The 25527-nt window shown below is 41.5% G+C and overlaps 1 protein-coding gene across 1 annotated transcript in view; it reads left to right on the forward strand.

Annotated features, from left to right (window-relative positions):
• spon1a (spondin 1a) overlaps positions 1–25527 on the forward strand; it is a 68384-nt gene that overhangs the window by 28597 nt on the left and 14260 nt on the right. The window contains exon 7 of the mRNA XM_028955907.1: positions 24673–24737. Within this exon, the coding sequence (XP_028811740.1) occupies positions 24673–24737 (65 nt within the window). The remainder of the gene's footprint in view (positions 1–24672; positions 24738–25527) is intronic.

Raw genomic sequence — 25527 nt, forward strand, 5'->3', positions numbered from 1 at the left:
GAACCATCCCATTGAGCGTGAAACCGCTTTCATCTGCCAAACCTTTCAGAGGTTTTCATTAACAAAACCTGGGCTAAGCGAAGAGTCCTCTAAAACAAATCTCTTAACAGCGGAGGGAAATTTCTTTGATCCTCTGTTTGGAATCAAACCCTTCTGATGGCGATGGGAAACCTGCAGCTGTAGGTTTTACAGCAACACTGCCACAATGCACAAAGCCCTCTTGATGGTCTGAGCTCAAAGGATCCCTGAAAAGGCACATTCGTCGCCAGGGATGCACCTCAAATCCGGTTTTGCCCAGCAGTCTGCATTTCTTATAGCTGGTGAGGTCTTGTAAGATGCTGAGACTGATTGGAGATAAATAAATAAATATATATTTTTCATCACTTTAATCATTATGTGAGCCTGGCTCCTTTTCCCTGCCTGAGATCTTTATGCCATGGCCAGATCTGATATACAGGAATCGTGTGGCTTGGGGGATGTTTAATTCATGAGCTTCTCCTTCTAAATCGGTTTTGCTGTTATGGCCAGTACCTGGCATGTCCTTCCAATGCAAATGAGCCCTCTTCTGAAGGGCTGCATCCCCTGTAATCTGCATCTGATTTATGTGGTGGCTGGGAAAACTGTCCCCCCCCCTGTGGTTTAACTGCCCTTCAGAGAGCACACACTCAATCCCCCAGCCCCTGCCATTCCTATTCCATATAACTCAAGCTGAAGGGGAAAAAGGAAAAAATCTGATTGACTGACAGCCTTGGATGGAGTCCACCCTAGTAGCAAGGCTGTTGCAAACAGACCACAGGAACGTGTAGCCTGCATACAGTCAGAGCGAGTGTGTGAAAACCACGTCCCCCCAAAAACTAATGTAGCCTCTGTCATCTCTCCCTCCATCTCTCTCCAAGTGTCACCATGTAGTATGCAGTGTTGTTTACGTCAAAAATAAAATTAATGACTAAATATCTTTTGTCAACCAACCTTTTTGACGTGATGATGAGACGAGACGTAAATGCTGGTCACGTGTGTCACGGTTGGGTGCAGCTGGGGACACAGCTGGCACCAATCAGCTTGAAAGCAGGGCTCCAGCCATGGACGTGTGCGGCTGATTAGGCGTACACGGCTGTAGCCCTGTTATAAGGGCCTGTTACTTACCTTATGTCTGTTTTCAGTTCCTGGCAATCGCCACATGCCTGCGGGTATGTTTCTGGTTGATCCTTTGTTGTTTCCCCAGTTTTGGCCCTCGTGCCATTTCTTTGTGTTATAAATCATTGTTCCCAGTATGTCCCGCTTCTGCACTTCCTTCTCCCATCAGACATGACAATGTGATGCTAACTATAACAAAATTGAATCACCTTATTATTATGCAGTATTTCTGTTTTCTGTATCTCCTGTTTGGTTGCGCAAATGACGTCACTTCCTAAATTCTGGCCAAAAGAGGCAAAATAAAGAATCTCATTAAAAAGGACATTATGCTCTCACTCTTGTAACCACGATTATAAACCAAGCTGCAGGTAGCGCATTGTAAATTCCTATCCTTTTCATTTTCCATTTTATGCATATTTCACCCTGCTGTGACCCTAACTCTTCTTTTGCACAGCAGGGCCGCACTCGAATCTTGCTTCAGACATATTTTTTTCACTATATTAAGGAACACATTTGTATGCACATGATGTTTTCAACTAAAACCAGCAGTAATGGGCAAATGAACATTAATTAAACAGAAGATACATCTGCTATAGTTCAAGTAATATCATTAATTATGTGTTGTCTTGTCCTACTGATTTTTAACTATGAGTTTTTCTAATTGCATTAAGTGCTGTTTACAATGTGAGTCTTTGACCATTTTGTCTCACTGTATATGTGTATTGTATTTTAACTCTTACTCCATGAATCTCTTTTATTGTAAGTGCAGGAATATTAACCCACTTTTAAATGATTTCCATGATAAGTAATTACGATTACGTTTATTACACTTCAACATACAGTGAGACTGTTCAGTTATAAACAATAAAGCAGTTGGACTGATTCTTCTGTTGTTTTGCCACACCATATAATCATATATAATTATATAATCATATAATCGATGTATCGCGATGCAGATGTTGTCGATTCCGCATCAGGTGGCGGCATAAAAATTCTTGTTAAAAATTAGTGCTGGTAGTGACTGAGGTGGCCTGATCTGAGTACAGCGCCGCTCTGGGTAGGAGTCTCACGCTGCACATGTCTGATTGTCCAGATATCTACAACCCAACATTATCATCTTACCTGGAGTTTAGAAAACCACGCATATTATTTTTTCGCTGAGTGGTCTGAAAGTGGGCTTTCTCCAATGAGCAGAAAACAGTCTGTGTTCAGCCCCCACTCACCTGAAGCCACAGAAATCTGAACCAGGGTTTTTTTTCTGGTGTTTATGGCTTCAGGTTGTAAGGGGTTTGGGTCAGTGTGTAGTGATGGAAACTCTGGTGAAGCATGCAGAGAAAGGAGGGCCACTGGGAAGAAAGAGAATCTCATGCTGCTGTGTGGGTTTCCATCACGCTCTTTATTTATTGTGATTACAGCACCTCAGTTCCACCACACCTGGGAACATGTCGGTAACTGCTTGTACATGAGATGGGGACATCTGGTTTGTTACTGTTGTACAAATTATAATGTTATACTAATGCATCTGATCACAGGGTTTTGTGATTTTTTTTTATTTATCAGTATCATGTGTATGAATGCATACTTTACACATTTATGTTGTGAAATTCCATTGTACTGACATGATAATCCAGGTTGGGGATTGTAGGAATCAGTCTTCAATGCTATCTGATTATGGTGCAATGTTGATGGCTGCTTGTCTCAAGCTTGTTGCAATGTCTCTTGAATGGATTATACATTATGAATTATGAGTTACAATTTGTATCTGTGTTCTCACAGGCAATGTATGTAATGTATGCCCTTCTTTTGACACAAATGAACTGATGTATATTAAAGAGTGACTTACAATTAATAGTGTCAAGTGGCATGAAAATCCTGGTGAGGGTGAAAATGCAGGTCTTCGCAGACAGCTCAGTACCAACTCCCCCACGACTGGTATGTGATGAGGAACAAAGTGATGCGAAACAAAAATGCAGTGAACAAAGGCAGTCCTTCTTGTTTTTAGTTTAATTAGGTTTTGTCCTTTTTTCCGGTTGTTTGATGTGTTGTGTTGTTGTACCCGTTTGTAGCAATGGAGATGAGCTCAGTGTTCAATGAGTTCAATTTTGTGCTGTTCCTTTTCCCCTGTGTATTATCAGTACATATTAACATATTTTGCTTGTGTCTTCCCAATCGTTCGCATTAACCTCGTTAGCCATTCGGCCTACTGAGGCATCTATGGTTGGTTTGTATTAGGGCTGCACGATTTGGAGAAAAAGACATATTGCAATTATTGAGATCAATATTGCGATATGCGATTACGATATGATAAAGGATACTTGCTTGTATATCAATGAAAAGTTGCATACAAATTACTAATAGTGAAATGTTTAATTTCGAAGGGAAACATACAAACTACTTATAACAACTTGAAATGCCCAGTGCTTTCAAAATACAATATTCTACAAAATTAAATAATCACAAAAATCTCTTTACATTACTGTCGAACGATAAACCCTGGTAAGGCTAAACAACTGTTTTGATTATATTTGGCCATTATAAAATCCCGTATTATAGTTCTTACGTTTAACCAAAACGTTGTTTTGAGGCTGACACAGGGATGCATAGCTTTGCTATCTTAGCTAAGGTTAAGATTTGTAAACTGAGGTGAATTTCTTTAGAAAACCTTCAAAGTTTGAGAAAAGTTAACTAAACAGCTAAGAACAGTCTAAATAGTTAATGCCTATGTTGTTTGTAGGCTGACTTGAACACTGGAGTGCATAACTTTGCTAGCTTAGCCTATCTAAGCTAAGGTTAAGACTAATAAAATGGGATTTTATAATGGCCAAATATATTCAAAACAATTGTCCTGCCTTAACTATGAAATGTAATACCCCTGGACCTGGTTTGGAGCGTACAGCGGTTTGTACAGCTCCAAGCATGAGGCATGAGGCAAGAGTGAGGCATTTTTATGCACTTCTCTCCATAGACATGTATATGTCTAGACATGTATATGTCTAGATCAATTCCGGTTCACTAGGACCCCAACTATGAATACAATCTTTTTATTCACTCTGTTGTAGATTCTGTACACAAGTTCGACAATAAGAAAGTTACACGTTAATCTAAATATTCTTTAAAGACAAAGTTCTTGAGCTGTTCCACCACCGAGGGGCCAAGACGGAGAAGAGTCTAGATGAATGTCTTCCTTTTACCTTTAGTGATGGGGGGACCAGGCGACCAGGGGGACCTCTTCTCTGTTGTGGCATTTTTTTAAAGACCTGTTTGAATCCCTTCTTTTGAAATGCAAAAAATATTGTCTTATTTCCTTGTAAGAGCTGGTCCTCATTGAAGTCACCACATATTATAAGAGGTAAGCTTCCAAAAGAGCATTCAGATTTGGCATAAACTCTTATTTTATAATCTGGTGATTGATAATAATATCTCAATGTTTGGGGGATTCCACTTTCAAGACCACAAATTCTATGTTTTTCTGGTCTTTTACGTTTTGTTTACCTCACAGGATGTACCTGCAAAGTTCAAATTTACTTTGACCTTGAACACTGAAGACCCCTTTACAATTTACCATTAAACATTACTTCCATTTACCTCCACTCTTTTTAAATCTTAATCCATTAATCTCTTGTGAGTGCAGGAATTTTAGGTTTGTAACGCAAGGCCAGTGGGTAATTTTTTTGGAAAAACACCAATTTTGTATTGATAGATGGTATTGATGATGTCTTTTCTGTGAATGCCTGCTCACTTCAATAGGCCTCTCTCCTCCTTGTCCCGCCTCTCTCTGCCTCATTAGCATTTAAAGCAACACACACCAAAATGTGTGGCTGTAATTCTGCACCACGGATGAATTTCAGAAAGACTAAAGGGGGACCACTAAGACCTATATAAAAGCCAAAAAAAAAATCATAATAGGGGACCTTTAACACATAATCACAAAGAAAGTATAAGGATAACCTTGCTGATGACTACTGTTCACATCAACAAATCCATCTTTTAATATTAGGCTTGCTGACAAATGAGTCAATATGGCATCACCTCACCTCAGATGAAAGCATTTTTACCCTGTTTTCTCCATGCATTGGACTTCAACAAAAGGAGAAGATAAAAGATACCGGGGTTAATACATACATCTCCCCATTCTCCAGAGTATTTTAGCAGCTTTCCTAATCTATCCCTCTTTCTCCCTCAGGAAATGTACATCAAAGCCTTCATTAGCAGCGAAGGTATGAACCACCATAATAATCCATAATATGCCATTATATAATTCAAGGGTTAGACGTAGAAAATAAGTCTAATGTTTGCACATAATGATGTTTAATCACACTGAAAGATTAGGAAATAAATAATTGACAGCTAATTTGCATATGCTCTTAGGTCTGGACAGCAGCTTCTGTTTTAAATAAAAAACTGACAGATTCATACTGATTTGACAGCTTTTACTAGCTTTTCCCAAAATGGAGACAAGAATCTCCTCTTTATAGATTCTTGGTTTGTAATCATTGGGATAATGTATGCTCCAGTATTCCCAGTTCTGGGTAAGAAACACGTTAATTACGGAGCTGGTGCAAGCTCAGGTAATTGTAAAGTAATTATTACTGCTCTTCCAGACCGGCTAAATGCAGCAGGAGCCTATTGTGGCACATTGGACGTCTGGCAACAGACAAGCATAGAAACAATGACTGTCAATTAAGAATTAACAATGGTATCTTTACAGAGCCATCAGACCCTCGCAGACATCTGCTCTTACACATCTTGCCATAGAAAATAAAGTTTTATTTCAGCTGTGTTGTGTACACACTTCCAATGAGACACCAATTTATCGTCTGGCACATGCCATTATCCAGCATCCTGGGTTATGGTAAATTTTGAGGATTTATAAATGATAAAATACCCATTATGAATATGCTGGGCTCACCTAGCATAGATGCCTTCACCATTTTGGTGCGGACAAAAGTAACAGTGACCAGGAACATGACAAATTAGTTATCGGTGTTTCTAAATTTGCTTGTGTTCTATTTTTAATAATTAAGGGTCTCTGAGTTTTGGTCTGACACAGTATATTGAGGTTTTCTCCATTCTGTCTGCTGATGCATTAAGATGCCTGAACCAGGTAGGGGACTATTCTTATTTCCTAATGACTAGGGGAGAGTGAATAGAGCAGAAAAAAACTGCCATAATGACAGTCATTATAGTGTACTTAGTGCCCTCCAGATACACCAAGCACATCCTTTCTCTGGGTTCGAGGAGAGAACAGTGGTTTAAGAACAGATGATGTGCTGTCCATGATGGTGTGCTGGGGTGGACGTAATTCTAAATATGAAATGTTGCTAACTTTAGGTGTTAGTGGCAGCAGAGACTACTGGGTAAATGAAAAGTGTCACAGATTATTCCTGGAAGCTGGGCGCTGACACATGCTGGAAATTTAACCTAATTGGGAAAAGATGTTGGGTACATGTATTATTAAAGTCAGGGCGCTCATTAAGAGAGACAGATAGAAGATTCTTATGGGGTAATGGAGGGTCAGTGGAAAGCCTTACGCCAAGGTTATTATGCCCACTCTGACTTTAGACCTACTTATTGCCTCCTTATTATAAAGACATCAGATTATGAGCACTGCAGAGGTGAAGAAGGCTCTGCCAGAAGCCCATTAATTCATAAACCTGTCAGTCAATATATTTCATATTTCATATATTCATTTTCTCAGTACGGAAGGAAAAGGAAATTTGGTTTTGTTGGACCAGGAATCTATTTTTGCAGTGAAGACCTCTACTTTAACCTCATATTGTGCTGTAATACGTGGAAGTGTTGTTCTTAGAAAGTTATTGCAATACGTATTAGGGATTTTGCAAAATTCAGCTATATGGCTGAATCCACTTTTGAAACTGACAATATCTGACAAAACAAACATCTGACAAGACAAATATCTGACGTTTAATTTCATTTTCGAGGACCACAAGGGGGAAAGTAAAATATAAAAGCCTTGGATATTAAGGTCATAGTCTCGCCATGGACATGGATTACCTCGGTTTGGGATTTTATTATGTTCCTTCGGCTGACCTGCTGTTAGTCTTCTGTATCAGCCTTTACACTTTTAAATTCTGTATTTATTTTCATAATTTCCCCTGTGATGAATGCATGTAGATGTATCCGACCTGAAGAATAGTGACTGGGAACTCTAAAAGTTTGCAACAAGGAATCTAGGTACAAGCACCTTGTCATGATTGACACTGATATTGTATGAAAATGAGGTTTGTTGCAAGAACAAATCCCCGCCATCTGTTTCTTGTGGTGTTTGTACTCTGCCCATTCAGCGGTTAGCATACAATGGTTCCCAGGGGCAGTGGTGCTCCACAAAACATCAGGAGTTATTTACTAAGGAATTCAATGCTCACAATTGCCAGGAATCATGACCCAAGTTCACGAGCTTTATTAAGGAGGAAGCTCTTTCCTGGAGCTTGGATCTTTGGGGCAGTTTGTTCTTCTGCACAGTTCTGGCCATATGCCACTCTCTGAAATTCCTTCTTTACAAGTTTGCCCTTTACAGTATGTCTGTTTTTTTTTTTTTTTTTGTTTTTTTTTTTGTAATAAACTGGGATCCTCACAATACTTTTGTCTTTGAATCAGCAGCCAACCTTTAAATGACAAACGTGTTTTCTGCTTTGCCCTTTGGTATTTTGGCGAGGTGATGATCCACCTAAGTGAGACGTCCTGACATTTCCTGTGATAGACGCACACCTCACTTGAGCGCAGAGTCGCCCTGTTTGTCTGGGATGGTTAAGATAGACTGGGTTGCCTCATTATTTGCTGGGTCTTGTGCCAGTGGAGCAGAACTCAAGCCAATGGTATAAGGCCATAATAAGACCTGCCCTGCCCTGGGAGTGGGGGAGTCAAGAAAAGACAGACAGCCTGACAGGCAGAAAGACAGAACGCAGTTGCCTTTAAGCCGCATGGAGCGCAATTGGCTATCATGTTTTAACGTTCAACTTTATAGAATCAGTCTCAAAACCATCCAGACCTTCTTAAATTTCAGTGGCACTTTGTCTTTTGTCATGGCGCAGTCTGCTCACCGGAATAACATGCGGGCCACATTTATAATTTGCTCCGTAGCCACAGTTTCACTCTTATTACTTGGTGTAATGTGCATGCATGTGCAGGATTTTCAGAATGTATTCATCATTTCACATTTGCACTGCATTATTGTTATTAGTAGTTTTTTTTTCACTATGCCTTATTCAGCTAAAAATTGTATTCAAAACTCATCCTACACCATTCCTTTTCTGAGACTCATCCCTTTTCATTTTTGTCACCAGAAAGAACTTTGTCAACATTTTTCCAAGTAAATAAATAGTTGTTCAACTGAAAAGAATATGCACAGGGATTTTCATATCCAGAATTCTACATGCAAATATATATGGATGGCGGCCCACAATACTGTCTCATGTTCATCAGACTAGTATTTCACCAAAACCTTCCAACAAATGTGTTATTTTGGGAGTTAGGACTGGAGTTGTCAATGACTTATCCTCACAAGCAGCTTTCCTCATATTATTAATGGGGTGAATAAATAATGGAGGTATTTGCGTAGTAATTAACACTAATGATCTTTTTAGTATGATGGTTATCTCGGGGGGCACAGCTGGGAATACGCTTGGTGCCACTGGGAGGTTAAGCCTCCAGCTGTTGTCGCAGAGTGCGGTTTGCATTGCACCTGATGAGCTGTGGGCCTTCACCCTGCGCCATAGCATGGTTAGGCTTGCCTATCAGTTTTTCAAAAGCTCGCCAGGGAAAGACCACTTAGACCGTCCCAGTTACTTTATGGGTCTTGGCCTGCGGGGCTTGGCCTCAGTCTCCTGACTTCATCTCTGGTGTGTTTGCAACGGTCTCAGATAAGCTCAGCTAGGCGACTGGCCAATTTGCCGGCAGATGCCAAGGGGTGGGCTATCTGCTACCACCGTAATGGCATTTTCACAAGGCAAGCCAGGATAATTGGCCACATTTATGAATTTTGCCTCAAACTCCAGGAGATTTATGTGACAGCATGTTTGGATTTGTTTATGCTGTTAATGCATTTAGGAATGTAACGTTCAGTTTGGAAATCCATCCACGTGTTTCAGGGGAACAGGATCAGGCTTGGAAGCACATGCAGACTGATGCATTCATGCTTTATGTTGCTGAGTGACATTTATGCAATTTGTCAGCGTGCCTCTTGTTAACCCAGTCAAGCTTGCCATGTTATGACAATCGGCGTTCGAGTAATTGTTTTGCATTTGAAATGGTGACTCAGGCAGAATAGGAAACCAAAGCACCGGGGCAGGATCCAGTGAGCTGCACCCCACCCTGAGCGTGCAAAATCCAGATCATTACTGCAGCCTGGGAGGCGAGGAGTTGACAATCACGTTAACGTTTCGACTGGCAGCCCGAGAACTGCAGGTATAGTTCATATAAAACACGACAGTTTACTCCAACTCTCAATGAATAAAAAATAAAAAATAAATCAAGCATCACAACCCACGGCTGCTGGAATTATTCAGGCTACATTCATCTTTTCTTACTCCCCCCCACTAAGAGCCCCAAACCCTTTTTTTTTTTAAGAACCATAGCCCTGCAGGCTATCTGAACAACAGAAAATGGTGTACTGCTGCTGCCGAGCCCTTGCTATGATCTTTGTTTTGATGGGTTTGGTGGGTTTGTCATCATTTGCCCCTCTCTGTGTTTTACCTAAGACCTATTGGTTGAGGGATTGGAGCCATTGGCAAGTTTCTCATCTTTTTTCCCAGCATGTGAACCTAAATGGAGATGGGGATGGAGGCGGACATTGATCATGTTTGTGTCTTACAAATACAGATGTTTTGCTGATGTCCACTGAATGGGTGATGTGCCAGTTTATACCAGCCTTTTGTTCCTTATTTGTTCATAAAACTGCCCAATTCAGCCTGCATGCAAACAGAATCCATTCTCATTATACTTCATCTCATCTGATCCAGATATTGTTGAGTGGGCACAATAGATATTATTGATATGTACACTATAGATCAGGCAAAGAGTAATATGCAGTTGCACAATATATGACTTTTTACTAAATCTTTGTCATCCATTGAAGTGCCAAGGCCTTACGACGCACGACTTATGAACATGGTAGTGCCATATTGTGTGCTTATAACTGTCCATGTCATGCGGTGTGCTGTAAAATGAATAAAACATGACCAGCACAGGGCAGTGGTGACGTAGTGGTTAAGGAAGCAGCCCCGTAATCAGAAGGTTGCTGGTTCGAATCTCGAGCCGCCATGGTGCCACTGAGCAAAGCACCGTCCCCACACACTGTTCCCTGGGTGCCTGTCATGGCTGCCCACTGCTCACCAAGGGTGATGGTTAAAAGCAGAGGACACATTTCGTTGTGTTGCCCGTGTGCTGTGCTGCAGTGTTTCATCGCTTGTGACAAAGACGATCACTTACTTTCACTTCACTTATGTTCAAAAAATCTTTATGATTATATATTCTTATAATTATTTGAGGGTGGTAGTAGCCTAGTGGGTAACACACTCGCCTATGAACCAGAAGACCCGGGTTCGAATCCCACTTACTACCATTGTGTCCCTGAGCAAGACACTTAACCCTAAATTGCTCCAGGGAGACTCTCCCTGTAAATACTGATTGTAAGTCGCTCTGGATAAGGGCGTCTGATAAATGCTGTAAATGTAAATGTATATTTGTTTAGTTTAGAACCTGTGAATTAACTGTGCTCATGAAATGCTTTCAAGCGCAAAAGAGACAACCTAGTTACTAAAAAGAAAAAATTGAATATCTGTAATTTAGTTGGGAAGTAGTTGTTGCTCCTGATTCCATTTCTCCCAGCGGTTTAATCAATTCCTCACATATGTGCATCAAAGCAGAGCGCTAAACCGACGACTGCATGCTCAATAGAAGGGGAGTGTGAAAACCCTGGCACTGGACTACACGCCAGACTGCATGCCGAGCACCACTCCAACACTCCCCATTCCTCTGAGGAAATCCTGCCTTCCACACAGCCTGCACTGGACCTCGCTTAATCAGCATTTAGTACATTTGAGTGTCTATTTTTTATGCCTCGTACGTGGCTGCGGCACATTTTATGGCTCATATTTATAAAAAAAAACAACAAAACAATTATCTCTGCTCAGTTCGTCCCTTAATTCAGCCAGTGATGAGATTCCTCCATGCTGGGGTTTAATGGCCATCTGTCTTTCTGCTTTTCACACAACGGTTTTCCCTTTATTCTGATATTCTCTGCTCTGGTTCACACATCTCCTTCCGTACGGAGGCTCAGTGTCCCAGGTGGCCTTTGTTGGCTCTTACCAGATGTTCCAGGCCTCTCTGTCAGCCCCTCAACAACCTGTCTGGGCTTAGCGCTGCCACAGTGGCTGTCTGTCTCGCTGCTTAATCGTGCCCAGTCACATTCGCTGGTGCATGGACAGGGCTGGAGAGGCTTTCCGCAGACTTCCGTGCTCTCCAAAGACGCTTGTCCCGTCTGTCCGCGATTGTGTTTAGCAGGTGCCACTACTGTGAGGTGTGTGCCAAGCCTCTGAACCCTCATTAAAAACTCAAATCTTCCCCCGAATTTGCTCCACACTGATTATATGCAGTGAGAGAGGAAAACTTGTCAAAGTTCTTTTGTACCCCCCATCTGCCTTCTTCCTTTCCAAATACTCTACCCAGCGAAAATGGCACTATTAGGGATCCAAATCCCCAGCAATTTTAAAGGAGTGTGTGCCGGGCTGATGATAAAGAGTGACCCGTGGAGGGGGAGATAAACTGTCTGATTAGATATCTGATCTGTGCAGTCATTACGCGTGGTGGGATTTGGTCCCTAATGAGATTAGGTTAATGAATATGTATCGCTCAGTGTGCATGGTGATTAGTCCAAATGTGCCAGGATGTTCAGCATTCATCTCGATCCAAATGCTCATGGAATGTTCAGGTGAAGATACACACCTGTCGAGTCATTTTTGCTTGCGTGATGGCATCACGGCTCCTAGGATCCCCTCCAGGATGGCATGAATAATAAAACAGGTTTCCGCGTTCGTAGTGCTGCTTGCTCAGTATTTTTGGAGAGAAAAAAAATGATTTTTTTTTTTAAGGAAAGGATGAACTTTCTTGAGTTGTCCATTAAAAGAGCATCGTATTTGTTAACAAGGAAGATATGAGAATAGCATTTTTTCTGTGTTTGAGAGGTAGATGTTGAACTGTTTTCATATGGTTAATCTCCTCTATGTATCTTTTCTAACAGCTGACAGAAGGATTATCAGGGTAACCGGGGTTGTGAAACGTCAGATGTCGAGTGCAGATAGGCTGTATGAACAAAGACTGTGTTTGAAACCCTTCCATTTTTAGCGTGACGATAAGGTGGCGGCTGATGTGCGGCATCACACTCTGGACAAAACGCATCGTGGGCACAAATTTTGGAAGTGGTTCTAAGCGTGACTCTTGACTGTTAGTGCAAGGTCAGGCTTTTACTGTACATATACTTCTGTTTTAACTACCATTTATGTTGGTGTGTAATTCTGCCACCCAGAACACATGATGTTTCTGTAAAAACAGCGACCATAAAAACGTCACATCCTCAGTCGGCATTAAATACCCTCTCAGCAGTCCTTGGCCACGTCTTATTTTGTTCAAATTGACTGGCCGTCCCAGGTCAAGCGAATGCGTAATCACGGCGAATAGATCCATCATTTTTTACAGGGTGGACAATACGAGGTTAAGGTGCATACCCCCCCCCCCCCCCCCCCCCCCCCCCAGTGCTGTCCTCTAGATAACATTTGAGTCTGAAGCACGTCTCTGTGCTCCGTCCACTTTCTTCAGACCGTTTTGTGAAACTAGAGAAGACCATATGGCCGTGGAGGGCTGCGTTTTTACAGTGCAAGTCAAATTCACCGCTCCCCTCTTCAGAACAGAGAACTGAATTAGAGCACTGCTCTATGTTCGGTTTAGTCATGGCAGAGGCTGTGTTGTGTTAAAAGCGTTTTAGAGAATGAAGCACAGCGAAAGAAGAGACACGGAGGGTAGTGATGTGATGCTGAGCTACTGTACACCTCGGTGACGGGTACATGAATTGAAATACTCTATGTTGTTTTTATATATCATAGACTATAAAATATATAGAATCCAAAGTAGTTACATGTCAACAGGCGAGTAGCTAGCCCCAAGATTCGGATTTCTGTTATTCCAGCATTCAGACCTTATGTGACAGCGCTGAACATGCCTCATGTTGCAATATCCGCATTAGCACCGGAAAAACGTGTCACTGTGCTGTGGAACTTCTCGTGGGGTCTGAGAATACGTTATTAGAGCTCAGGAGGGTTAACGCAGGTAGAGGCTGGCAGGACAAAGTCGCTGTCTTGCTCGCACGTAACCGAGTGTCACACAAGATGGCTTGCATTCGAATGACAATTAAAACCCCCCTGCCACCCACGGTCCCCGAGCCAGCCGGCTTCAGCGCGGCACAAAGTCTTTTTTTTCGTTTTTTTTTTTTCGCGTGTGTTTTTGTGAAGGCATCAGCCTCACTCTCCCCCCACTGCTTGTGCCATGCTAATTAAAGATTAGTCAAACAAATTCAATGTGCCACAGAAAGAACACTTTGAGGCGAGGAATTAGCATCTCAACGGCTCCATCGTTACTTAGTGGCAATCCGTGGAGAAACAAAACAAAAACAAATTTCGGGAAAATCTGAGAGTTTGCGCTGAGCCACGAGAAGAAAGCAGAGAAAAGGAGACAGACGGAGAGAGAGAGAGTAAAAAAAAACAAAAAAAACAACTGAGACGTATTCAATTTGTTACTGGGGTTTGACAGATAGTGTTAAAAGCGAACATGAGAGACACGTCTCGCCATTTAGCTCTCCTTCTCATGATCATCCGCAAATGTGGAGCTATTGTTCCCAGATCGTTCCTGATGACCAAAGAGATGATATTTAAACCGCACTGCGTTCCTATTTTTGACCCCACCCCCCCATCCCAAACAATTTCATGGCTGATCTCCCCAGCTCTTAGAGACGACAAGCCAATTCTACCCCAACACGAGAGAGCAGGCCCAGGGGTCCTGAGGCACACACTGGTGGATCAGCATGCGCTGTCACCACTTATAATGGATCAAGAGCAAATAGAAAAGAATTAAGCACCTACTCTACGGCTGTGGAAAACTGAGATATGTCTCCCTTTTCAAAAAAAAAAAAAGATTTTAAACATTCAAATTTACAAAGTGCACCAATTTGGAGAAGCACCAGATGGCCCACACACGTGTATTGAAGGTTATGCAGACTGTGCGCAGGCAGGCGGAACGTTGTAGAGAGGATATCATTGTTCACGTTGGAAAGAAATGAGGCGAGGGTCTGCTTGTCTCACTACACGTTACAAACTAGAGTCAACAGCTGTAATCTCCACACCCCGTAATGGCCGTGTACGAGCACAAACATCGTCTTTTTACTCGTTTTAACTCGTGAGTGCCCTGCGGCAAACTTACGCATCTACAACAGGTTTTTAATCATAACATAATCAAAGGTAATGGTGCTTAAAGGATTCAACCTTTAAATGATGCATCCTTTAAAAGTATTTAGGCTATTTTATAGGGGTAATTTCGTTCAGGGAGATTTTAACTGAGGTCAGCTATGAACATTTTATTATTATATTTCACCTAATTTGTAGACGAAAAACAGAATGTTTTTAAATGAGTGCCTTGCATGAGAATTGCACATCCAGATCAAGCTTATAAACGTAAGTGTCTAAATTTCTTTTCTTGCATAACTTTGCTTGCATGAAATTTTGCTGGGTGCCTTATTAATTAGAACATATCTATGTTAGCAATGAAATGTTATTTTAAATTTAGCACAAAACTTCATAAATATGCCCAATAATATAATCATTGTTTTTAAATGTAAATGAATGTGTGGAAATGACACATTTGCTGTTGAAGAAGTCACTTTACTACTCATCCAAGGTACATTTTGACAATAATAGCTGCTCTGACATTGAATGGTGGTAATAATAGAGGAATGTTGTCTTTAAGACATTTGATGGTTCTGAGTAATGACGGTCCAGACAAAGTGACATGTTTGTCATTTCCAAATTAAGACCTTACCAGTGGGGTTTAGACTGTTCCACTAATTTACAGTTTTGGGGAATGTAACAAAAACCTGGAAGAATGCAGTGGGTTGGTCTGATCATTTATTTTTAGCAAAGGCTTGATGTGCTGAAAAAAACCCAAAAAAACAGATGGGTGGTGGAGAGAGGGGGAAGCAAAGCGCGCTTGTAAATCCATTAATATGTATTTATGCAGTGGGTGGTGCAGAATAGAGGCAGAGAGCGAGAGTTGGTACACTCAGTGGCTGTGTTGTTGGAAACCAGTGGCTGTTCTTACTAAAGCACTAGTATCCATGTGAGCCTCGGCTGAGGTGCTTTGCAGAAGCGCTGCCCTCGGCCGTAATTTGACTGCAACACCCGTAGGTCTATAGGACAGCTTCGATTATTCTTTTATATGGCTAAATAAGGAGTAAAGGGCAGCTTATCAATGCATTTACAGCACTGTGTCTAAGGACTTCATTCTTCTATTTTTTTGTCCATCACTGAGTCATTTTTTTTAATAGAGTTTCGGAAGTGTGGCATAAACACAGTGAATCTCAGCATTATGAGATAAAGCGGGGTGTTATTTTCATCCTCAAACACCTTGCCCAAGCATTGAACTTTTCCCATCACAGCAAACCAAAGCCCCCGCAGGGGTATCCGGGGTGAGGCCGAAGATACTTTTATTTGCTGACTCACAAGCTTCTGAACACTAGAGATCCTTTGCTCAGGAACTTTTTTCTCTCACATGAATCAGTGGAAAATTTACTGTAGTTCAGTGTTTTGCAAGAGTCCATAAGCTTATTTTTTTATTTATGTGGACACAGAGGGTCCCAGGGTGTCCTCCTGTAATTTGTATATATATTTTAAAATATCTGTTCACAAATGCTGTAAATATCTCCAAACCTTGGCCCCTATCACACATGTGGATATATTTTAAGCACTTCCATTCAATAATTTTAGTTGGTGAATATGAAATTATGAAACACATCCTATGCACTAAAATTTATAAAGCACAGCAGAAATATTCCCCTAAAACTTGTGATGCTGTCTTCTCATTTATAGATTTTTTTCCATTATTGTTTTCCCATCTTTTTTTAACATTACCATCATAACAATTTCATTTGGTTGCACAGGCAACAAATGGATCATGTTGCTCCCATTGCTATGAGAGGATTGTATATTGTCAGTAAATAGCTTGACAAACTAATGATCTGTGGTGCGTCATGTCATTAAGCCAATAAATCTGAGTGCTACCGGTCATTAAGCATAATAACAAAGTTGTGTGAGCCACTTAAACTGCTAAGTACTTTGGAGAAGTGGTGGTGGGGGCAGGCATTCCTGTATTCCGTTGAAGTGAGAGTGGCTCTTTTTAGGAAAGTTTGATGTGCAACTTTATAAACCCCAAAATTTTTCCAAATAATCAAACTGAGGCTAATTACCAAAAAAGCAAACAAGTTATTAGAGCACCTTTAATCCAAGTTATCTTGGATTAAATACTTCTAGATCAATTAAATTGGTGAATACTGTTATTTATTTCAGTATTGTGTGTAGTGATGTGTATATTGATTAATATTGCAATTTGCAAATAAAAATCATATTGTAAATAAAAGCTAAAAATCTCACTGTTTTAAAGCCACCTAGATGAAGTGAAGAACGGGGAGTAAAGACAGTATGGGGGTATAATGACGAGAGGATCTAGTGAAGTTTTATAAAACTCCATTAAAGTGTCTAGTCATGGTCTCCAGCTAGGCGCCACAGTAGTTCTGAGAGTAGACTCTTAAATTGAAATACCCCTCTCAGGCTAAGGCCCGTGACTGATGCAAGCACAATTTTACAGAGCATCTGGACATTATTTTTTTGTGAATGAAATGGGCTGCTGATTGAATTCGTAAATCAGCATGGTGCCCTGATCAGATCAGCCTGACCTGCAGGAAAAGTCGCTCAGGATGGAACATAGCAATCAGGCTTCTGCCCCGGCTTCTGCTTGGAGTCCAGGCATTTCCATCCAGCACCCCCAAAAGGTAGCCGAAATCAGTCGAAGCAGCAGTCACGTTGCCTAATATTTCAATATATATGTGCATGCGCAATATGCATATATGAAAACCTGTATAATATAGCGTGCATCGCCTATATTTGCTTCAATATCTCCTGCTTTAAGGTGTAAATGAAGAAATGAAAGGGTTTCTGGGGTCTGAGTGAACTCACAGCACCTTCTCATTTTAAGACGAGCACTAAAATAATTAGATTTTATTGCCCAACAGGGTGGAGAGAGGGTGCTGTCTCAAAATAACACAAATGAGATTTTGTGTATTCTTGTAGTGTGGTATACAGTGGGGTATTTAGCAGTACAGAAGTGGTAACATTGCCAGACATGACATGAATTTTGAACAGACACCTACCTTTTATTATTTTATTTAATGCTGTCATATATTTACTACTGCAAGGGATGTCAGAAGTCATTATTTCATATTTTGATTCCAGATATTTTTTCCTTAATAAGGATAGGTTATTGCAATTCTATTGAAAATGTTGATTAAAATCCAGCAACATATGAATTTACTGAATTTCCTTCTTTTGTTTCCATTTCTAATATAGTCCTCTTTGAGCTTGATGCATGCGTGTGATATTTCCTTTTTTAATCGGCCATGACGGTTGGTTGTTTGCTTTTGCTACTGCACTTAGTTCCTCAAACTGAGATTAATGCTAAAACCTCCCAAGATGCTGAAAAGCATTTGGAATCTAGATGGCTGCCACTGATAGGAGGCTCTCGGACTGAAATGCCAGTGATCTCAGTTTGTCCATTTAGTTGATGCAGTAAAGTGCAATCAGCTCTGCTTTTCTGGCATGTTCTATGTCAATTTAATCACTTCCTTTACCTTTTCTTGACTTTTTTTTCTCTCTCTATGCAGTGAAATGAATGAAAAGAACAACACAAGGATTGCATGTATGAATTCTAATAAGCAGGTGTTCTAGAGAATATGGATGTCATACAGTTTTCATTTCCACATATTTTTACAGAGCTTTTTGAGATATTGATGTGTGTTTTATTCATTCACTTGGCCTTAAATGTAGTCTGGTATAATAGCATTTGGAGACCACAAGTGAGCTACATATAAAAGCCTTGTACCCAAAGTAACTTGACTAATTTGATGTGCACTATTAGGCCAATGGTGCTTATTCATATGACTCGGAATTCCAATGGGGGGGTTACAAATTATATTTGTAAACAGTAATTGTATATACTCCTAATAGGATTTTAAAAACTCTGTCTAATCATGTAGGCTATATAGACTAGAGCTGTAAATCATACTCAATTTCTACCATGGGATCAGGTAGGTCAGCAAACTTCCAGTCTATAGTACTGTCAGGATGTGTAGCCTTAATGTTGTGGCAGTTCATGTATCAAATCCCCTGTCATGCATCCTTCTTCCTTCCAGCCACCATTACATGGCTTGTCTGTGTCCTGAATGTCACTGCACAGGGTTCTGGGTGCATCATCAAAATCACTGTTATACATTTTCATTTATAGCAGTTAGAAAACGACTGTTAATAGTTGCTAATACACCTTCCTCAGGGACACAATGGAAGGAAGTGGGGCTTAAACCTGTTAATTTGTTAACCTGTCTTCTGGTGTGAGTGTGTTACCCGCTGGGCTACTGTTACAAAGAAATGTGTCCTCTGCCATCACCCTTGGTGAGCAGTGAGCAGCCATGACAGGTGCCCGGGGAGCAGTGTGTGGGGACGGTGCTTTGCTCCACCCCAGTGGCACCTTGGCGGATCGGGATTCGAACTGGCAACCTGCTGAACTTCCTTAACCGCTAGGCCACCACTGCCCCATAAATCACAACATGCAATGATCAGCATTTCACCATCGACATTCCTGCCAGAAAAGTCAATTGCACTGTCATGCAGGACATGTTGGGTAGCAGATCTGGTTTCTTTGCATCGTGTCAAAGAGGTTCTCACTGTTCTCATGATGAATATGATGCCAGAACTGTACCTGAGCCAGACTGCCTCTAGTTTACGAAACCTGGAATGACTGCAAGCCTGTTGACTCTTTAGGTGGGATTATCCAGAAAGGCAGCGATGCATTAGCTCAAAGGAGCTCCCGAATGCAACACCAGACCCTATATTCAGGTAATAAGGAAGCCAGACAGTGAAATGTAGGCTATTTTTTACCTTTATAAAGGACAACCAATTAGGAGCAGCCTGCGGTAAGCCCCTCAATCAAACGTTTCATTAAGGATTAAAATGAACGGGCTGTTAAAGCTGCATGCTCTGAAGTAGATGCTTCTCAGCTATTCCAATTAGAAGAACTTATACTGTATTCAGTTTTCTGAATCTGTTGGGGTCTGGGACATACAATTACTGGAGTAGATGAATATATAATAGAAGGTACTGGAAAGTCATGTGAATTGAGACATGTTGCTCACACGCACAAACACACTTTGAGTGTTTTTATGCCATAATTTAACCTGCTCCAAGCTTGAGCAATTTAATTAACACGTTGGGCCAGTGCAAACAAAATCTGGACAGAGCAGAGTAGGCTCATCTGGCCGAAGAAAACAGAATTGAACTTGGACGGTAAAAGATGACGTTCATTATAACGTGAAAATAAATAGAGAAAGTGCAGCTGCACTCTTTGGGTTCGATTTTAACCATGTTAGCCTTGTGCCATATTTTCTTGACAAATTGTTTTAATTTGTTGCCTGGCGATGCTGCAAATAACACTTTAGCCCATTTCTGCTCTGCAACGTCTTATTTATTCTATTTTTTGCCTTCAATGTTATGGTCGTTAATACTCATTCTTTGTTTATTGATTCATCCATCCAGAATGCCATGTATAGGCCTTCACAATCTGTCTATTTAGCCAAATTGAGAAGAATTGAATTAACAGTGGTGCCTCTAAGAAGCCGTATGTGCAGGATCCTGCCTCTCCCTACAAATTAAAGTGACAATAGCAATCTAGATGTTCTGGGACACCCTAAATCATCAACTGCCATTCTCCAAACATGCATTTGCATAATGAAATTATATGCAGTACATTCCTCCTCTTCCCCAGCTCTGCAAAAATGTAGTCTGAGCTCTTGGTGGCACGTAGAAACAAATTTGAGAACTTAAATATTTTTAACCAATTATAGTCTTTACTTGAGGCATGAACTTGTCATGTGCCATTGCAACATGATGTCATGAAAACAGATTCCACAATGATCAAAATTTCATTCTCATGTTTTCATTTTTATGAAATGTAATGTAATATAATGCAATATATCAGCATTGATATGTTGACCAAGACCATTGGAGAGTTTAGTGAACAGACAGCATCAACTTGTACTGATTAGAATCTACTGAGCCGCAGCATGTCTGAAAACCACCAGCTCAGTTGTATGGTAATTAACATATCGTTTGCCACTTATTTACTTTATCCAAAGTAATGAGGACTGTTATTGGGAATACAGGGAGTAATTTTACTGTGTTAATTAAAAGTCTTATAGTGCATGAGCTTTTGCTGGCATTTTTTACAGAGTTGTGCATTTTGAAAATATTATTGCTTTCATTGTACATCCAAACTGATGGAAATACAATGCTGACACAGTCACACTGTTTCACATGCATTTTCTTCAGGCATAATCAAAAAGGTGCACAGTAGGTATATTTAGGAATAAATGTTTCAGCTATTTTGACAAGCTGATGTTTGCATGAGTTTGCACCTTATGAACAGGAACAGATCTGATTTTGCAGTTTTCATGCAGGTATCATTGGTTACAGAAAAAAAGTAATTTATTAAGATGGCTAATAGGAAAAATTCTGTAGCAAATTTGATGGTTCTTATTTCTGCCGAGAAATATATTAAATATGTAATCAGCTGGTTTCAAAGCTGCCCTGGGTGCATGAAGAGGGGCAAGAAACGTGGAACCTGAAACCAGAAGATGTATTGCGCTCTGCTGAATTAAGGCAAATGGATTTTAAAGTGACTGGGGGAACGGGATGCGAACACTGAATCAAGTTAAGGGGATCCGTGCAGACTTTGCGACGTGAGCTACGGCTTCCCAAAGGCAACTTATAGTGGAGCCATGCAACCCTATCCATCTGCCTGGAAGCAGCACACCCTCTCCTTTGTGTGAATAATGCACTACAGTGAATGTCTCTAGGGTCTGAAGCATCGTCATACCTGAAACTGGACTGCCTTGCATTGAGCTGGTCCTTTCATTAGCTGTGCTATAAACGACTCTGTAAAGAGAGGTCACTGAACGGCTGCCATTACTCACCGTCTTCATAAACAGCCATTATGAGCCGCTGTGGGGCATTTGTGAAGGAAACACCGTTCTCCTCGTTCTTGCCAATTATTTCAAATGCAGCAACACAAACAGTCTGTTCTATGGAACAAATAAGATATATTTCGCTGCACCGTGTAGCATTAGCCAGGATTATTACATAAGGAAGTGCGTCCATTCACCTCGCTTTCGTTGGTGGCCTGCAGCTGGTTTGTGCCATGTGTTGCCTCCGCACATGACAGATGGCATTTCAGATGGTGTCTCAGAATGCCACAGGAAGGGCACCAGCCCGCGAGCTTCAGCTCTCCAGCGATGACCTCTCACCCTCGCCCAGAGCCCAGAGGCGAGCGCTAAACCCCTGCTGCGGAACGTGGTGAGGTTTTCAGACGGCGCCCCCGCTGGCGACAAGGCTTTCACAGCGATCAATGAAGTGCTGCCCATGCATGAAAAGGTGCTGGCTCGTCGGCAAAATCTAAATGAGTCAGTCTGAGAGGTGGAGGGAAATGGAGAGGGGAGCATGTGCCTTTCCCCCAACACATCTCAAGATGTATTACATAAAAAAAAAACATTTTAAACAGTGTGTTCTTCTCCAAAACCCGCATCAGATGTGAAACTCTTGGGAAGGTCATCTCAGTTACCCACGTGACAAGGCTTCATTTATGGTCAGTCATCTGGAGGTCAGGAGATATGCGTGAGGTGAAGTCAACGCCAGTCACAGCAAGAGACTGAAAATATTCATCATTGGGCTGCATTTATTTTGGCTGATTAGAAACTGATTTGTTTGATCAATAAAGTCTTGTCTGTATGTAGGCTCTGCAGAGACGTTTCTCTCATCAGAAGGTCCAGACCCAACATAAATCACCCTGAACCCAAATAAGCAAAAGTTCATAGGGAAAGAAATAGATTTAATTGCAATGCTGTTTATGTTGAACACTGACATGCAGCCAAATGGTTCAAAAAGGCCAAAAATATTTGAATTATTTATCAATTATTTGCATTATTTTGCCATTGGCAACTGTTTTTATTTATTTCTGAGGAAGACCCTGTGACCGCTGCATTTGTTAATCGTCATTCAGTAGACTTATGTCTCACTAGAACACAAACCACAGGGGTGTAACATTTGCCGAGCTTTTTGAAATGCAGTCTTTTGACATCATTTACACCCTGGCTGCTGGGGCTTGTAGTGCGGAGAGAGAGTTGCTCCAGAGAAGTGAATTTCCATGCAGATCGACCAAACACTTCACCGTAAAGGGCCAACGCGGTGCTTGTGTTCAGGGTCAAAGGTATTTGAGCACTTAGCCATCAACAACGCATCTGCTGCCAACAACCTCATCTCTTAGGTTCCTTTGTGTGAACGTGTGTGTGTGTGGGTGGGTGTGTGTGTGTATGGCATGGTGCGAAAACCCACACATTCACAGGTTCTAATCAACACAGTGCTACTTCAGCCTCATTTGCGACATGGATTAAAACAATATGGGCGATCAGATGGAAGACAGTGTGCAAGGGGTTGGTTGCGGGGGGGTTGTGGGTAATGTACTATTGTCCATTATGTAATCGTGTTTGGGCAGCAACCCGGGGATCAAGCATACTGCGAGTCGCAGTGTATAATGGAGCATGCGGGAGCAGCAGGCCATCAGCGTGATAAGTGTGGCCAAGTCTTTTCTCCCTCTTATATTCGATTCGTTCCCTAATTAGCTATTTCGATTCAGAAATATATTAGCTGTTTCCATATAGAACAGTGCTGGCCTAGCGGTTAAGGAAGCGGCCCCATAATCAGAAGGATGCCGGTTCGAATCCCGATCCGCCAAGGTGCCACTGAGGTGCCACTGAGCAAAGCACCGTCCCCACACACTGCTCCCGGGCGCCTGTCATGGCTGCCCACTTCTCACTCAGGGTGAAGGGTTAAATGCAGAGGACAAATTTCACTGTGTGCACCATGTGCTGTGCTGCTGTGTATCACATGTGACAATCACTTCACTTTTATATTACTGCCTGTTGCCACATGCGGCTCATGCCTCATACATGATAACACTGGGGCCTGCAGTGAATTATTGGCGGTGGATTATAACTCCTCTGGCACTGTCCAGCAGGACGTTTCTAATGATATAACTTATAGGGCCAATGGGCTAATAGTGAACAATTCATCACCTCCCTCCCTTTGGAAAAACAATATGGGCCCCAAGTTGCATTCAGCTGGGTTTACGCCCAAGCCAAGTGCTGCTATCCCAACACCAGAGCCAAAGATTCATGGCACACAGGGAGGTTGATGTCATGAGCTGCATGCGAAATGAGCTTGTGCAGTAACGAACGAGCCACTGCGCTTGCTGACACGCTCGTTTTCTGTCCACGCGTCGCGCCCGCAGATGCGACAAGCTGCTGAGCCTAGATTTCTATGATTAAATGATTTGTGCAGAGATGTCGTTTTGTATTGCCTTGACAGACACTCTCTTAACCCAGATTCACGTCTTCCTTGTCACTCATTTTGTGTCTTTCTTCTATGAAGTTACTGCATTAATATAATATAATTGCTGAATAATAAAGAGGAGCTGTCTATGGTGCAGCTGGGTTAATCTTTCATGGCTTAGACCCGTATCAAATTATTTCATGAGCATTATACTGCATATGGAATTGTACAGGTTATTAACAAATAATATCTTTTGCATGGAACCCCGGAGATGTAATTTTTTTGTGCTGTGTGATACGATAACACAGAGGTGTACAGACAGATTTTCACCGGGAAGACAAATGTAGCCAGAGGCCGTAGAAGCTTGACGATCCATTCAACTCGGTGACACTGAAGGATATTGGCTCAGTTGTGAGTACTTGTGAGAGAGAAGCACGTTGGGAAGCTCTCCCTTACTGTACGACACAATCGGCCCCGGCAGCTCCGAGCCACCGCTGAAATATTTATACAGATTTTATGAGGCACCGACGCCATCTCTCCATCAGGGGGGAGCCGAAGGCAGGCACCATTCATCACCTTGTGCCTTCGAGAGAAGAAAAAAAGGGAAGGGACGAGATGGTCAGTGCGATACGGGAGCTGTAAAGCACTGTAAACGGGTGAAATATGTAATGTTATGATAAGATTTGCAAACTCAGTGTTTGACTTGTTTTTTCCTCTCTCAGCTTTGCTCTGTTATTACTATTATTATTAATAACAATATTAATTTATGTTTCAGGGTGATGATGTCCTGACTGTCATTAAGATGAAGGCTCAGTGGCCTGCCTGGCAGCCCCTCAATGTGTAAGTGGCTAACGACTGGAAACACACACACTTTCTATCAACACACACACACACATACAATACTGCATTAAAGGGGCCAACTTGGAAAAGTTCTCCTTGAACTGGTGGCCATCTTGTGACCCAGTTGAACTCTGCTCCAGCCCTCCATACGTTCGGCTGTCCCCGAACTGCCATTATAACACCCAGCAGCTCCCTAACGAAGTCCTCTCACTGAATTTAATCTGCTCAGGCTGTTGCATATTCATGAGGGTTTCTGTGTTGGCAAATGCCAGCAGGGAAAAAAAAAAAAAAAAAACATTAGTAAGTTCTGCCTGCACACAAAATTTACAGCATCCTCAAAGACACACTCACGCAAGTGTTTTCCCAGCAAATCTACAGGGAACGGCGAAGTCACAGAGGCAATCAAATCCACACTCGCTGGCTAATTAGCACGCAATGTTTTTCACATGGCTGAAACGATAGCGAAGATAGCATTTACACGCCCCCCCTCCACCTGTTTTTATCAGAATGAGGGATCAAAACGTCAATTGCTGTTTCTTCAGTGCTGATCCACATAAAGGATTGAGTTATGTTAAACTGAAAATTGAAGTAGGAATAATAAATGTAATGCATGAAATTTTCTAACTAAATACGTGATTTAGATTCCATAGAGGGAAACCTGCCAATGAATCACAAAATAGAACATAATCAACAACACACCTTTAATTAGCATTTTACATACACATTTCTTGCATTTATCAGACTAAGGGTTTCCACTGAGGTGCCACTGAGCAAAGCACCGTCCCCACAC

Source organism: Denticeps clupeoides, chromosome 16 (genome assembly GCF_900700375.1).
Source record: "Denticeps clupeoides chromosome 16, fDenClu1.1, whole genome shotgun sequence".
NCBI classification, from domain to species: domain Eukaryota; kingdom Metazoa; phylum Chordata; class Actinopteri; order Clupeiformes; family Denticipitidae; genus Denticeps; species Denticeps clupeoides.